At 33.0% G+C, this 13,930-nt stretch overlaps 1 protein-coding gene across 15 annotated transcripts in view; it reads right to left on the bottom strand.

Moving 5' to 3' along the window:
- C2CD5 (C2 calcium-dependent domain containing 5) overlaps window positions 1-13,930 on the bottom strand; it is a 103,148-nt gene that overhangs the window by 46,478 nt on the left and 42,740 nt on the right. For all 15 annotated transcript variants that reach the window (XR_001362722.1, XM_014542327.1, XM_005869551.2 and 12 more), the window contains 3 exons: window positions 6,163-6,277; window positions 2,984-3,079; window positions 1,971-2,162 (listed from right to left, as the gene is read on the bottom strand). Coding sequence is in view for 14 of the 15 variants with exons in the window: in XM_014542327.1 (XP_014397813.1) it covers window positions 1,971-2,162; window positions 2,984-3,079; window positions 6,163-6,277 (403 nt within the window). In the remaining variant the exon portion in view is untranslated. The remainder of the gene's footprint in view (window positions 1-1,970; window positions 2,163-2,983; window positions 3,080-6,162; window positions 6,278-13,930) is intronic.

The raw sequence follows: 13,930 nt of genomic DNA, 5'->3' as shown, positions 1-13,930 counted from the left end.
ATTTCTCAACAGAAACTTTGCAGGCCAGAAGGGAATGGCAAGAAATATTCAAAGTGCTGAATACCAAGAACCTACAACCAAGATTACTTTACCCAGCAAAGCTATCATTCAGAATTGAAGGTCAGATAAAGAGCTTCACAGATAAGGAAAAGCTACAGGAGTTCATCACCACCAAACCAGTATTATATGAAATGCTGAAAGGTATCTTTAAGAAGAGGAAGAAGAAAAAGGTAAAGATACAAATTATGAACAACAAATACACATCCATCAACAAGTGACTCTAAAAATCAAGTGAATAAATAATCTGATGATCAGAATAAACTGGTGATTATAATAGAATCAGGGGCATAGAAAGGAGTGGACTGACTATTCTTCGGGGGGAAAGGGGTGTGGGGGATTCGGGAAGTGACTGGACAAAAATCGTGCACCTATGAATGAGGACAGTGGTGCAGGGGTGAGGGCGGAGGGGGGAGGGGAACCGGGTGGAGGGGAGTAATGGGGGGAAAAAAGAGGAACAACTGTAATAATCTGAACAATAAAGATTTAATTTAAAAAAAAGAAAAAGAAATATTCAACTCCCCATCAAACCAGAAAAAAAAGAAAGAAAGGGTAGAGATGAGAAAGCTATAATTAAAAAACTAAGAAATAATCCTTCAAAAAAATAAAAAATAAAAAAATTTTAAAAAGATAAAATAAACACATTCAGATAAGCAAAAATAGAAAGCTCGCCACCAGCAGACCCACCCAAAGAAATACTAAAGGATATACCTCATGCAAAAGTAAAACAACCCAAAATGAAAGGCCTAAAATGAAGGAGGGAATAAAACAAAAGTAAGTAGATTAAAAATATATTTCGAAGAAAACGCAACATGGCTTTGTAATAACAAGTGGGGAAATTAGGAAAAGGATAATGTCAAAAAATACCATATTTATCATGAAGAACTGGACAGAGCAAGGCATAAGTTATTAAAGTAGAGAAGGCTAATATGAAAGAAGTAGAAAAAAACAGCAGTTCAATTTGGAATAAGCATGAGACATCTATGACACATCAATAGCATGGTGAAGATTTGGGGAGGGGTTGGGAGGGAAGGGGAGGGGGTCAATGGGTAAAAAGGAGGACATCCGTAATACTTTCAACAATAAAGATAAAATTTTTAAAAATAATTTTAAAAATGGGATGTGAAGTAGCAGGTTAGTATATGGGTCTGAAGCTCAGAAGAAAGTTCTGGACTGAAGTTATAAATTTGGGAGACACAGACACAGGTAACATGGGTTCAACTATGGAGAGAGTTTTGAAAGGAGGATCCAGACCCATGGCTCTCAAGGATCAAGAAATGAAGAGGAATCAACAAGGAGACTAGACACCATTCATAAAGTTAAGAAAAAGCAGAAGGTTTGGAGTTCTGAAGTCAAAGAAGTTTCAAAAAAGAGAAAACGATCAACTGTATGACTATGCTGGAATGTCAAGGAAGATGAGGACAGAAATGCTCACTGAACTTGGTAACCAGGCAGCTGTTAGTGACCTACTAGTAGATAATCAGAGCTGTTTCCCATATGCCTACCACAATTTACCATTTCCTACTCTTGTCAGTTTAAAAGGAACTCTTACCAGCTAAGAGAAATAATAAAAGAAATACTAAATAGCACTGTTTTTTAAAAGAAAAATGTCAGTTTCCAAAAGCATACTGAGTCACATCCTGGTCCTTCAACAGGTTAATTAATAATAATCATAATTAAAAAAATATATACAGAATTTAAATGTTTAAAACTAATATAAACTTACTTAAGTTTTATAATGAGGGTATTTTTCTTCCCAATTTTCTCTATGATAATATACAAGGTTCAAACAGAACTTCCCAGCCTGTCCAGGATCCCAGGTAGGAAACAGAGCAGATATTTGAAAATAGGTCTATTTGGCTCCATACCCCATACTCTTTCAGGGACCCCAAATACTGATTTCACAAACATACCTTGCTTGAATAAGACAACCTTTTCCAATAACTGTAGCATCTATTGGGAGGTCTATAGTTGTAAAGAGAACATCAGGAACTTTTTGTTTCCTGCAGTTATAGCAATATGTGAGATGAGCTGGAAATGGCATATTCAGTTCATCATATGGTATATGGCAAAATCCACAGCCTGCAGGCAAATTTTCTTCTAGCCTATATGAATACATTAAGAAGAAAAATAAGGCACGCTTGAAAATTCTGTGCTTCTTTAAAAACAAACAAACATATTACATACATAGTTCTCGTGTACAAACTACACAACAATTTCTACCACAGAGAGTACCACTATGACTGGTAAGAATTACAAATGACCATGAAATGAGAACCATGTGAGAGAAAAGGCTTTTACAAATAGAAAATCATTTTTTATCAATTTGTGTGATGACTTACCATCTGACAAAAAACATTATTAATTCAAAGTTTTTTCTTTGGGGTACAACATAAAAACAAATGGTTAGACAAAAAAGGTGATATTTTCTTATTGCATGACAGATATAATGCAAGTGTAATTTAAGAATTTCTAATAAAAACATTTCACTTTCCATGAAGCTTTATATATAATTTTGGTATAATATAGTGTTTTGGTGGTTTTATAAATGAAGAATTCTCTTTATGAAAATTGTTTCATAGTCTTTTTCCATTTTAGAGGTAAGACAAAAGAAAGAAAAAATCAAATCAAAGAAATTATTTCTATAATGTAACAAACAAAAAAATGTCTCCTTGAAATTCTGCAATTGGTAATCATACATGTCACTTATCAAGATACTAGAAATTATGTGTGTCATATAGTGCAGATCTCAATACTGCTCTGTTGCTGTGCATTAGATAAAAATTAGTAAAGTGCCTGGTCCTGATTCCTACACTGTCCCACTGTAACCCACCCTCACAGAGAAGACTTATCCCAGCTCTGACAAAAGAAATCAACCTCTCCCTTCTCTGCCCTTATGGAAAACAAGCCAGGCTGCCATGACAACCTCTGTTCCAAACAGCTCTCCACGGTGCCATCCTGCAGAAATCTAGGGTTCAGTACAGCTGCTGTGCCAGATGCAGATAAAATACAGACCTCTTCACTATAAAAGAAAAAAAAATAAAACAAGTTAACATTTTCAGGTAATCTAAGTTTGGAAAATGTTAAATATCAGAGTGATTACTAGGGTGACAATTTAAATTCAGGTTAGACTCTACTAAATATTAATAATATCACAGGATTACCTCCTAAACCTAGGAGAGAAAATAGAAGAAATGTAATGTTATTAAAATGGAGAAGGCAAGAATTCTTTATTACTTAAAAATTGTAAAAGATAAAGTATAATATTAATGACAATAAATTCCTTTAAAATATGGTAAAGCTGAGTAAGATAGGAATATTTCAAAATAAAAGTAGTAACTGTATTGTTGAATCAGGCAATAGCTCATTAAAATATATTACAATCTTCTAAATGCACATTAAATTTAAGTTATTCTAAAAGCAAACTACATATATATCTCTATTGCTAAAGCTTAATATAAACTTAATAAAAAGTATCTGAAACAAATAATATCCAAAATATACTAAATGGAGCTTAAACTACATCGTTTTATGTATATACTAAAAATTTATATTCAAAAGAATTCTTTGAGAGTCTTTACTATATATTACCCAATTTGAAAGCCAAAAAAAAAAAAAAGTAGACAACACAAATATTGAAAGAGATCACAAAGCAAATCAGAAAAGTAGCAGCCTAGGGACAAAAGGCTGGAAACAAAGTGTAAATGGATGGGAAGCCTAAGAGGACAAGAAAGAAATGATCACTTGATTAGAGAGAGGCCAGGCTTAAAATGTTCAAGTGGGTACTGAGACTATCAGAAGGAATAACATGGAGTAACTAGAAGACACTAAATCAAGGAGCTATAAGAGCAGGTGTAGTTCAAGGAGTTTAATACAGTAAGAGTAAGTTGGATGGGTTAGAACAGAACACATTAGTAAAGATGGGATTCAATACAAAGACTTTTTGAGGTCTAAAGAAAAAAAAGCAGTTTGTGTCAGATGAATTCAAACTTCTAAGTAAATTAATTGGACTCACGTCTGTAGACCTCACATCTGTGATCTATCTCCAGCCTCACTGAATCTAAACTTCCTCGTGTTTTTAGCCTTGAACACTCCTTATGCCTCTTCACTTCATTTATGTGATTCATACTCATCCTCCAAGATTCCATTCAAGCTTCAATTACTACATTAACACTTTCTTCTAATCATACCTTTAACCTCCAACCCTCTGGGATCCCAAAGCATCCTGGGATATCTCTATCATAAAATGTATATTCATCATAATTCTCCAGTATAATGTGAATCTGATAACAAAAACTATGTCTTTTAAAACCATATCCCTAGGACTTGAAAGTGTGTGCCCTTAAATCTGTGAATGAAGCAAGACTATATATTGGGGAATAAGGCAGGATAAGCATAATAGAGTTAGTAGTTTAACAAAAGTAGAACTACAATGGGAATAAAACAGTTCAAGAAGATAATACATGGACTGTAAAGATAAAGATGACAGGCATGGCTCTGTCATGTCCACATTTACTACAATCTAATCCTTCTTCTCTAATAATGATCACCACAAATGCAAGAGAATTATCCATGTAATAATTCCAGTAAGAATTATCTAAGAACAGAAGATGAAAAATAAGACAGCAGAAGGTTAGTTTCTAGATGATATCTATTGTAAACTTTGAAGGAAATTATAGTAGGGTACAAGGATGGCAGAAATAAGTAAAGCCAGAACCTGAGTAAGGAACTAGAAAAACTCCTGGTTATGATAGAGGCCCAAACAAACCAGGTGCGCATGAGCAAATGGTGTGGAGGAAATTATTGTGATCCAAGAATGAACTCTTAAGAGTCTCACATTTTTTTAAATTTCTTTATTGATTAAGGTATTACATATGTGTCCTTATCCCTCCATTACCCCCCTCACCCCCCAAATAGCTGCAGCAATCCTGAGAAAGAAGAACAAAGTAGGTGGGATCTCAATACCAGATATCAAGCTGTATTACAAAGCCACGGTTCTCAAAACTGTCTGGTACTGGCACAAGAACAGACATATAGATCAATGGAATAGAACAGAGAATCCAGAAATCGACCCAAACCACTATGCTCAATTAATATTTGACAAAGGAGGCAAGAGCATACAATGGAGTCAAGACAATCTCTTCAATAAATGGTGTTGGGAAAACTGGACAGATACATGCAAAAAAAATGAAACTAGACCACCAACTTACACCATACACAAAAATGAACTCAAAAATGGATAAAGGGCTTAAACATAAGATGGGAAACCATAAAAATACTAGAGGAATCCACAGGCAGCAAAATCTCAGACATATGCCAAAGCAATTTCTTCACTGATACTGCTCCTAGGGCAATGGAAGAGTTTCACATTTTTAAGAGGCAACAGTTTTGAGTGAAAATGAGGTCCAAAGTATGGTTAAAAGTCAAGTGGAGATAGAGGACTTAAGAATGAGAAATACAATGCCAGGGTGATAGAAGTGAGTTAATTACTCTAACTGGAGGAGATGGCAGAGAAGAAATTAAGACAGGCAGAAGACTGCTTTGGAGGGAGAGAGAAAAGTCTGAACTGTGGAACGGCATGGACTTTAAAGGAGAAGAGGTTCAAATGAGAAATAGGGAAAAAAGATTTTGAGAACTAACAGTATGGAAGTCCCTTCATTGCTTGGCAGAATTAGGATGATTTGGTTAGTAGGAGAAAGTTAAGTAACAGTTAGTAAAAGAAGGTAGAAAGAGTGTACAGATGAGCTTTAAAGACACAAGGCAGTACATTTGCATAGATCAAGGGTTCCAAAGATCCCAGAGGTAGAAGTTGATAGAGTCACAACCTGGAATAAAATCAGCCTAGAGTTAATAATTACTGTGTGCCAGTATTATATTCTCATTCAATGTGTACACTGAGGCTCAGAGGAGTAGAGTAACTTTCTCAAAACTGCACAGCAACTCAGAGGCAAAAATGGCATTTAACCCTCAGTCTGAGGTACTCTAAAGACCATGCGCCTGGATCACCTGCTATTCTTCTCTCTATATTTGCATAAAGCTTTTCCCCTTTCAGAAGACAATCTGTAAGTTACAGCATCTAGAAAAGCACGTTGTATTATCATTTACCAGATGCTAGTTGATTCACTGTAGCCCACTACAGCATGACAGCCTAATGCTTTAGCATGTGACTTTATTTCTTGTCTGATTTCTGCCCACCACGCATCTCGAGTTTCTGGTTCATCTGAAAAATAAATTTTAAATCAGTTTACTACTCAATAGTACATTGTCTATATGAACAAGAAATGTTTAAAATAAACATACTCTGGAAGGCAAAAAAAAGTACTGTTCTACAACAGATTTTACAACGTCACATCTTTAAAATACTACTTCTCAAAAGCTTAACATTTTAATGTAATGCTACTTCTCAAAAAGTATGACATTTTAAACTTGATTGCTGGAGGGGAAAAAACACCTAGTTCTATTTACTTTATTACTTTAAGGGACATCTATAGAGATGTATTTAATTAGATACAACTTAAAATGTTGACCCAGACTTTCCAGATTCTAATCTTAAATTGAGAAGGTATCTTATATCTCACCTCACTGAGAGTATGAATCATATCTATAAATTTAATATAGATTCAGATTTCATTTCCTGGTACCTATCTTTTATAACCCACTATATTCTGAGTTCTTTCCAAGGTAAAGATTTATTGATGTTAAAAAAAAGAGAGAGAGAGAGAGAAAGCCCGCCCTAACCGGTCTGGCTCAGTGGATAGCACGTCAGCCTGCGGACTAAAAGGTCCCAGGTTCGATTCCGATCAAGGGCACATGCCTGGGTTGTGGGCTCGACCGCCAGTAGCGGGCATGGAGGAGGCAGCCGATCAATGCTTCTCTCTTATCACTGATGTTTCTCTGTCTCTCTCCCTCTCCCTTCCTCTCTAAAACCAATAAAAAAAAAATTTTTAAAAAAGAGAGAGAAAGCCATCTGTAGCTATCCTTCTAAAAAGATGTGGGTCCTAAAGCAAAATGACAAAATATAAAGGGACTAGCCAATTCAAAATAAAGAAAACAAATACATTTAAAAGATTAATACAAATAATTTTGGTCATTGTATATAGGGACAAATTTCAGATAGAACACTGTAATTCCACGTATGGCTCTGTAATTAAGTAAATGCCTTAAAATCCCAGAATTAGATTTCATTACCATAGAGAAATCCAATGTTGTTTTGTAATGGAGCATTATAAATGGAGCATCACTCACACATACTTCTTAATCACTTGCATATAGCTGCAAAATACTGGTGAACAGCAGCTGCAAATTATACTAGCTTTTTATATACAAAGATGTTAGAAACAGAAACGGACTATAATCAGCACATCCTAATTTATTTCTTTTTGTGGCAAATTGTTGAAATAGAAAAAAACCAACTCTAAATAGTATGTTAAGCTCTTATTGTAAATTTTCCACACATAAGGCACTACTAAAACTGAAAATGAAACAATCTCCAAACTTTCTTTTTTGAATTTCAGTATATATCCATTTTCAAAATATGTTTTGCAAAATAAGAAGAATAAGTAGAATTATACTCACTAGTGAAATATTGAAGACAGCAAAGTAAAGAAAGGTTAAAGGCTTACTATGGCTCACATTCCTACGATGTAATTTTGTTTCCTCCACGGGAGGAAGATCAGCAAAAGGGAGAAATGAGGAGATAAAGGCCAGAACTACAAATGATGCCAGCCACTTCTTGAATTAAAGCTTTGGATCCAAGACAGAGCTACCCTAAAACTTTCTTTCAGAAGAAATGAAAAAATGCAGATTCCAGGAAACTAAGAAAAATGTCAAAGTAGGAGAAAAATAAAGAAGGAGAAATAGAAAAGACTACAATACGGTGTTAGCAATCAATATTATGAATTAAGACGTGTGAGAGAATTAGGTGGTCCTATTTTGCACATATACTATTATGCTAAAGAATTTCTTCATAGTTTTAACTGAAATGCAGACATTAACAGCACAAATACACTTTCAAATCCATACTCTTTTTCTTTTAAGACAAGTAGAAAAAAATCTATTTAATATCATCCTTTCCTAACAGGGAATTTTTAGAACATAGTTACTTAATCTATCAAATTATTTATTCTTTGATAATAGATACCATAAATAATAATAGAAATATTTGTTTAGAAAATAATTATTTTTGTAAAAAACTGTGTAAAATAAAAAGTCTAACTTTTCCTAAATGCACTAGTAGGGCCTGCTATTTACTTCTTATATCTTTCTGTAAGTTTAAACTATTTTTTGCTAAGACAAATAATTATATAGTATGGTTTTATAAAAATATATCTTCTCACATTAGGTGTGCCTACATTTTTTCCACAAGTAATACATGGTAGCTTTTCTATTTTAAGAATGAATTTTACAAGAAGTAATACATAACACTTTTTCAAATTAATGAAAAATGGAGGGAGCCACTTAGTTTATGTTCAAAATATATTTATTTAGAAATGACTAGCATGTCTAAATGAAAAAGTATGTAATAATAATTACTATGAGATACATGTAATCACATAGAATACAAAGTTCATTACATCAAACTTACCTTGGTATAACACATAAAATAATCAGATAATTAAACCAAACACTATGAAAGAATAGGTGGCTAATTAAAAAAAAATAAAAAAAAATAAAAAGCTGAATGCAGCACAAGTGGAGCATTCATATTCTTCTGACAAGTTCACAAGCAGCCTTTATTTTGACACACGAGCCACGCAGTTGCACATGGGGATGCCACTGTTGTAATTATTTACAAGTTTAATAAAAGCTAACAAGTTACATAACATGGGAGCTAAAGAAGCAAATGGCATATGTCCACACTCCAAAGGATTTCTTAAATTTGGTTTTTGGCTAAAGCAAAAGCTCAAAGAACGAAAGATTTTGCAAAGCAGATTCAGCAGACAGGAGCCAGAAACAGTGGATATTTTGGGCGCATGCTTGGATCAGGTGACAGTACAGACCGAAAACTATGGCAGCTCACTGAAATGGTTACAGAAAGTAATGGCCCTAGATTCTAGGTGAAAGCAAGGCAAGCATACAGTAAGTAGGGAGCACTTCATCACAAACTAGTAATTTGATTAACAATAATTATCTACAACTGTAAGCAGAAAGCCAAAGGATGAATTTTTTGGCTATTAAATTTAGGGGTTGTTTAATTAAAATAAAATGAAGGTTAATTATTTATTTAATATTAAAGATAAATTAAATTTATCTTCAATACCTCTATCATACTTATGCCAGATAAGCCAGAGAATCTTGAAGTATTAGTTATAATCCAGTTTAAGGTAATACAACTGAAAATTCAGAAATATAGTTTTTAACTGCTACAATAGAATCTTAAATGCTTAAAAACTGCTAACTAACATTCTTATAGGAAACACACTAGTGAATTTAAATTGTTTTATTCATCCTACATAAGTAAAAAATTGTAGGATTTCCCATACTTATATAAATGGCAAAACAAAGAATCTGGCTTAAAAATGTATGGTGCCCGGCCGGTGTGGTTCAGTGCTGACTGTCGACCCATGAACCAGGAGGTCACAGATCAATTCCTGGTCAGGGCACATGCAAAAAAAAAAATCAATAAAATTTTATGGCAACCATACATGCCATACATAAAACTGAATACAATTTAGTCACTTGGAGGATATACAGCTGAGATGTGAGGGTCACAATTGATGACATTTCAAAGATGTTAGGAAAAACATACCTTCACTTGAAATACCATGCACCTCCCAATAATCTATGTAGATTTATTTATAGTTATAAAGATATCATTTTAGGAGGTAACAACATATATTTATTATACAAATTATGTTTTATACTATTTTATGTTTTTCTTCTATGAGTCAAAATTTCATAGGTAATATCACTCATTTCATATTTTTAATATATTCTTTTAATTGTAGGCATGAACTGAGCTCTAGAATAGTATCTCACTGATACCTCTTTTAAAAGTAATGTCTGCACACTTGGGTTGACATCATAATGAATTCTTTTTGCTGCTATTACTTTTCTAGAGCATAGCCATAGCTGGATATCTTGCCATCTTTTTAGCATTCTATCTTGTTTCTGAAGTGCAGGTGAAACTGGTAAAGGTTCCTAAAATAACAGTAATAGTTTACGTCTCAGAAAGAAAAAAAGTAAACAACTCAATGCAACATGTCTTTGTAAAACTCAATCCCTTTGAGGTTTTAGGCAATCACACACTTGCAATTAAGAATCACTGACTATCTGAAATGTTAAACTTAGCTCTATTTTTACATAGCCCTGGAAGAGGAAAAACTCTGTCCTTAAGAATCTAGTTGAAGGAATAAAGAAAATATTATTCAACCTACTTTTTAAATGAACAAGCGGAGATAAACTGTTAGGTAGAATCAAAAGTTTGTAATACAATTATATTCTATCTTGTTATTGGAAGCATAAAATGCTATATTCTCAAATACCTGAAAGAATTATTCTAACCCACAACAAACTTTGAAGAAGATACCTTTTCCCTAATGAAATAGAAAGTACAGAGTGTAGGTTCAAGGGAATATAACAACCCCACATTGGGTGGGGATTCAGAACCAGACCAGGAAGAGTCTTATTATACAGGGAATGATGTACAAATTCAAACATCACGATGCAGGAATTTGGGATGTTAGGAGGTAGCTGAGATATAATCCATGTTAGACTAAACTGGAGTTCTTTACTATTTGTGAAAAAAAAGTTATACGTAAACTTCTCCCTAATTTTGAACTTAAACTCTTCATATATAAAGACCAGTTACAGTATATATAGAAAGAAAAAATTATATATTACATTTACATGTTACATTATAATAATGTAATGAATATCCAATTGCACTATTATACATATAAAGAGTGAAATTTCACAATTAAGATTATATATGTAATTTTTATAGACAGTAAAAAAAATGGATAGTAATGAATATAGTTACTTTATATAGAGAGAAAATTATATATGCATTTGTATGTTACCTTATATATGAAGAAAAGTTCACATAGCATACATGCTATATTTACGCCTTCTTGAATTCTACAGGGTAGAGCAAAAGTAGGTTTACAGTTGTGAGAATGCAAAACACCATTTATTCTTGTGTTGTTATCTATTAATTATTGTATTATTTTCCATACAAATAACTATAAGCCTACTTTTGCCCCAACCTGTACATATCTATTTCTTAAAACCTTATTAAAATACTAAAACCTAAAAATTGCTTCACTACTTAGTTTGCACATTTCCTTATGTGTACCTCCCTCTCAATGTAGTAAAAAGAATAATTGCTGAGATCATCAGTAGAATTCAAGTTCCAAGAAAGCCTATCTCCATTTAACTAATACACACACACACACACACACACACACACACACACACACACAGCAAAACAGTATAAAAAGTAACCTAGACTAGATGTGCAAATAGGATCTCTGCCTGGCTGAAGAATGGTGTTCCCAATCTCCAACACTGTGCTTAAGATATGGCAGACACTCCATGAATATCCACTAAATAAAGGCTTTTCTTTAAAATAATTTTTTAAAAAAATTTTTGGACGCTCAGACTGATCAGTATATTCTATAAATATTTCCTTAAACATAATCTGGTACCAGGCCAAAAACATAAAAAGCAAGATAATAAAAGATAATATTTATAAAATAAATTCTCAGATACTGAGTTCCTTCTTCCTGCTCTATAAAATATTTTCTATCACTGTAGTTAACACAAACTAAGATAGCAAAGCAGGAAAAAAGAGAATGGGGTGGAGGGGGAGCTAAACTAACAAAGACATTTTGTACTCAATGGAAAAACTTAAGAATGAAGTAACATCAAATGAGTACTGGCTAGGATATTACTTTGCAAATGCTGAAAGTTTCAGAACTACATTCAAAGAATGTACATTAACATGGCTCCAAAAACACTAAAATATAAATATACATGAATTGCCTATATATCCTTTAAAATCTGAGCTCAAGAATTACTTCTACAAACTTCCTTGCCACATAGAATTAATCATGCCTTCCTCTCTAATACTGTATCTTGTATCACATCAGACCACACAGTAAACGACTTACATATTTTTCAGGCCCTGGCATCTTTGCACACTTACTATTTAACAAACTGCATGGCACAAAATAAATTATAGTAAATGCTTGCATGATATATCATATTTCATGAAATGTTATTGTGCAACATAAAATGTTTTCTTATACCATTCTACATTTTAATGTTTGTGAAATAAGAATGTCTAATAATTGATAAGTAGGCTATTATTAAATTGATGATTCATCATATAATACATGGTATCAGAGAATCCAGAGAATACACAGTATGGATGAACAATTTTTAGCATTAGTAGAAACTACATCAAGTAGTTTTCTCACTGACTTGGTCAGTTCTTGATTCATATAGTAATATGGGACAGCAATACTCCCTAATTACAGAGAAGAAAACATAAATAATTTTAATATATTTACCAAAATATATCACTTTTTTTTCAGAAATGTCAAGTTATTTTTCCTAAACTAATGTCAAAATCAGCCTGATGTCTGAATATGTACCAACTGTTACCATAATGATTCTAATACCTCAGTCAAAAGCATACAACTATGAGAACATTAAACTGACAGTCATCTTTTATGTTCTTTTAATAGTCTATAACTTATACCCATCTTTTTTCCCCATACACTTATGACTGGACTTTATTTTTAAATGATGGCAAGATATACTGCTTCCTCAACCATGTTTCTCCTTGCCAAATTCTGTAATTTTGCTTACATGGGACAAAGTCTTTATTATGTCTATAGGACTTATCTTTTGCCCTTTCCGCTTTTCAGGACTGTTCTATCATCTAACACACACATCTCACCCTCAACATCTCTGCCCTGACGAGGTTTCAACTCTTTAAATTATTAATGATTAATCTGCTCTCAGTGTCCTTTTTCTATATAATAAGCTTTTTGTCTTCCCACTATACTAACCTCCCTAATGTTTTAAATATATATTCTTATTTATTAAAGGAATCAAACAGGGTATTTTTAATTCCTTACTAAAAACTAAGTATACAGCATTACAATAAAAATGATTATTTTCATTCTAATCAATGTGAGAACATGCTGGCCAAAACTTGGATAGCCAATAGAGATAATTCCCCTAAAGATTTACCAAGTGATGTCAGTCTAAATCTGCAAAGGTTGGACCTGATCAGATTGTTTACTAGACTGAATTTAGGTAAATCTGCATGATGAACATGAGTTACTTCATAGTCAAACATGCATTACTTACATCAGAACTTAAATCCTGGCCTCCTAAGAACAAAGAAAGTTTACAATATTGAAAAGATTATAGGATATTATCTAAAAAAGTGAGCTTCTGGATTTTTGTTTTTGTTTTTTCTGACACAAAGAACTGAAAAGATTCTTTAGGCAAAATAACAGCTTCTGATACTGAATCAAGATGATTCTACTGTTTAATTCTAACATGTAACTGACATCAAAATTAAGATATCTGTATTATTAAAAGAATATTCTTTTATCAAAAAGGAAAATCGAAAACATTATTCTAAGTAAAATAAGAAAGTCAAAAGAAGTTAAGAACCATATGATTTCACTCATATGTGGGATATAAAACTGAAACTTGTGGACACAGACAACAGTGTGGTGGTTGCCAGAGGGAAGGGGTAGGAGTGGGGAGTGGAGGAGGCCTAATAAATGGGTCGGAGGATGGTTTGACTTTGGGTAGTGCAGTACAATATACAGACCATGTCCTATTAACCGATGTCACCCCAATAAATTTAATTTTTAAAAAGAAAAGAAAGAAAAATTAACTGACTTTG

This window comes from Myotis brandtii, unplaced genomic scaffold (genome assembly GCF_000412655.1).
Source record: "Myotis brandtii unplaced genomic scaffold, ASM41265v1 scaffold299, whole genome shotgun sequence".
In the NCBI taxonomy this organism is placed as follows: Eukaryota; Metazoa; Chordata; class Mammalia; order Chiroptera; family Vespertilionidae; genus Myotis; species Myotis brandtii.
Note: the sequence above shows the minus strand (reverse complement) of the source record. Positions and strands in the feature narration are given on the sequence as shown.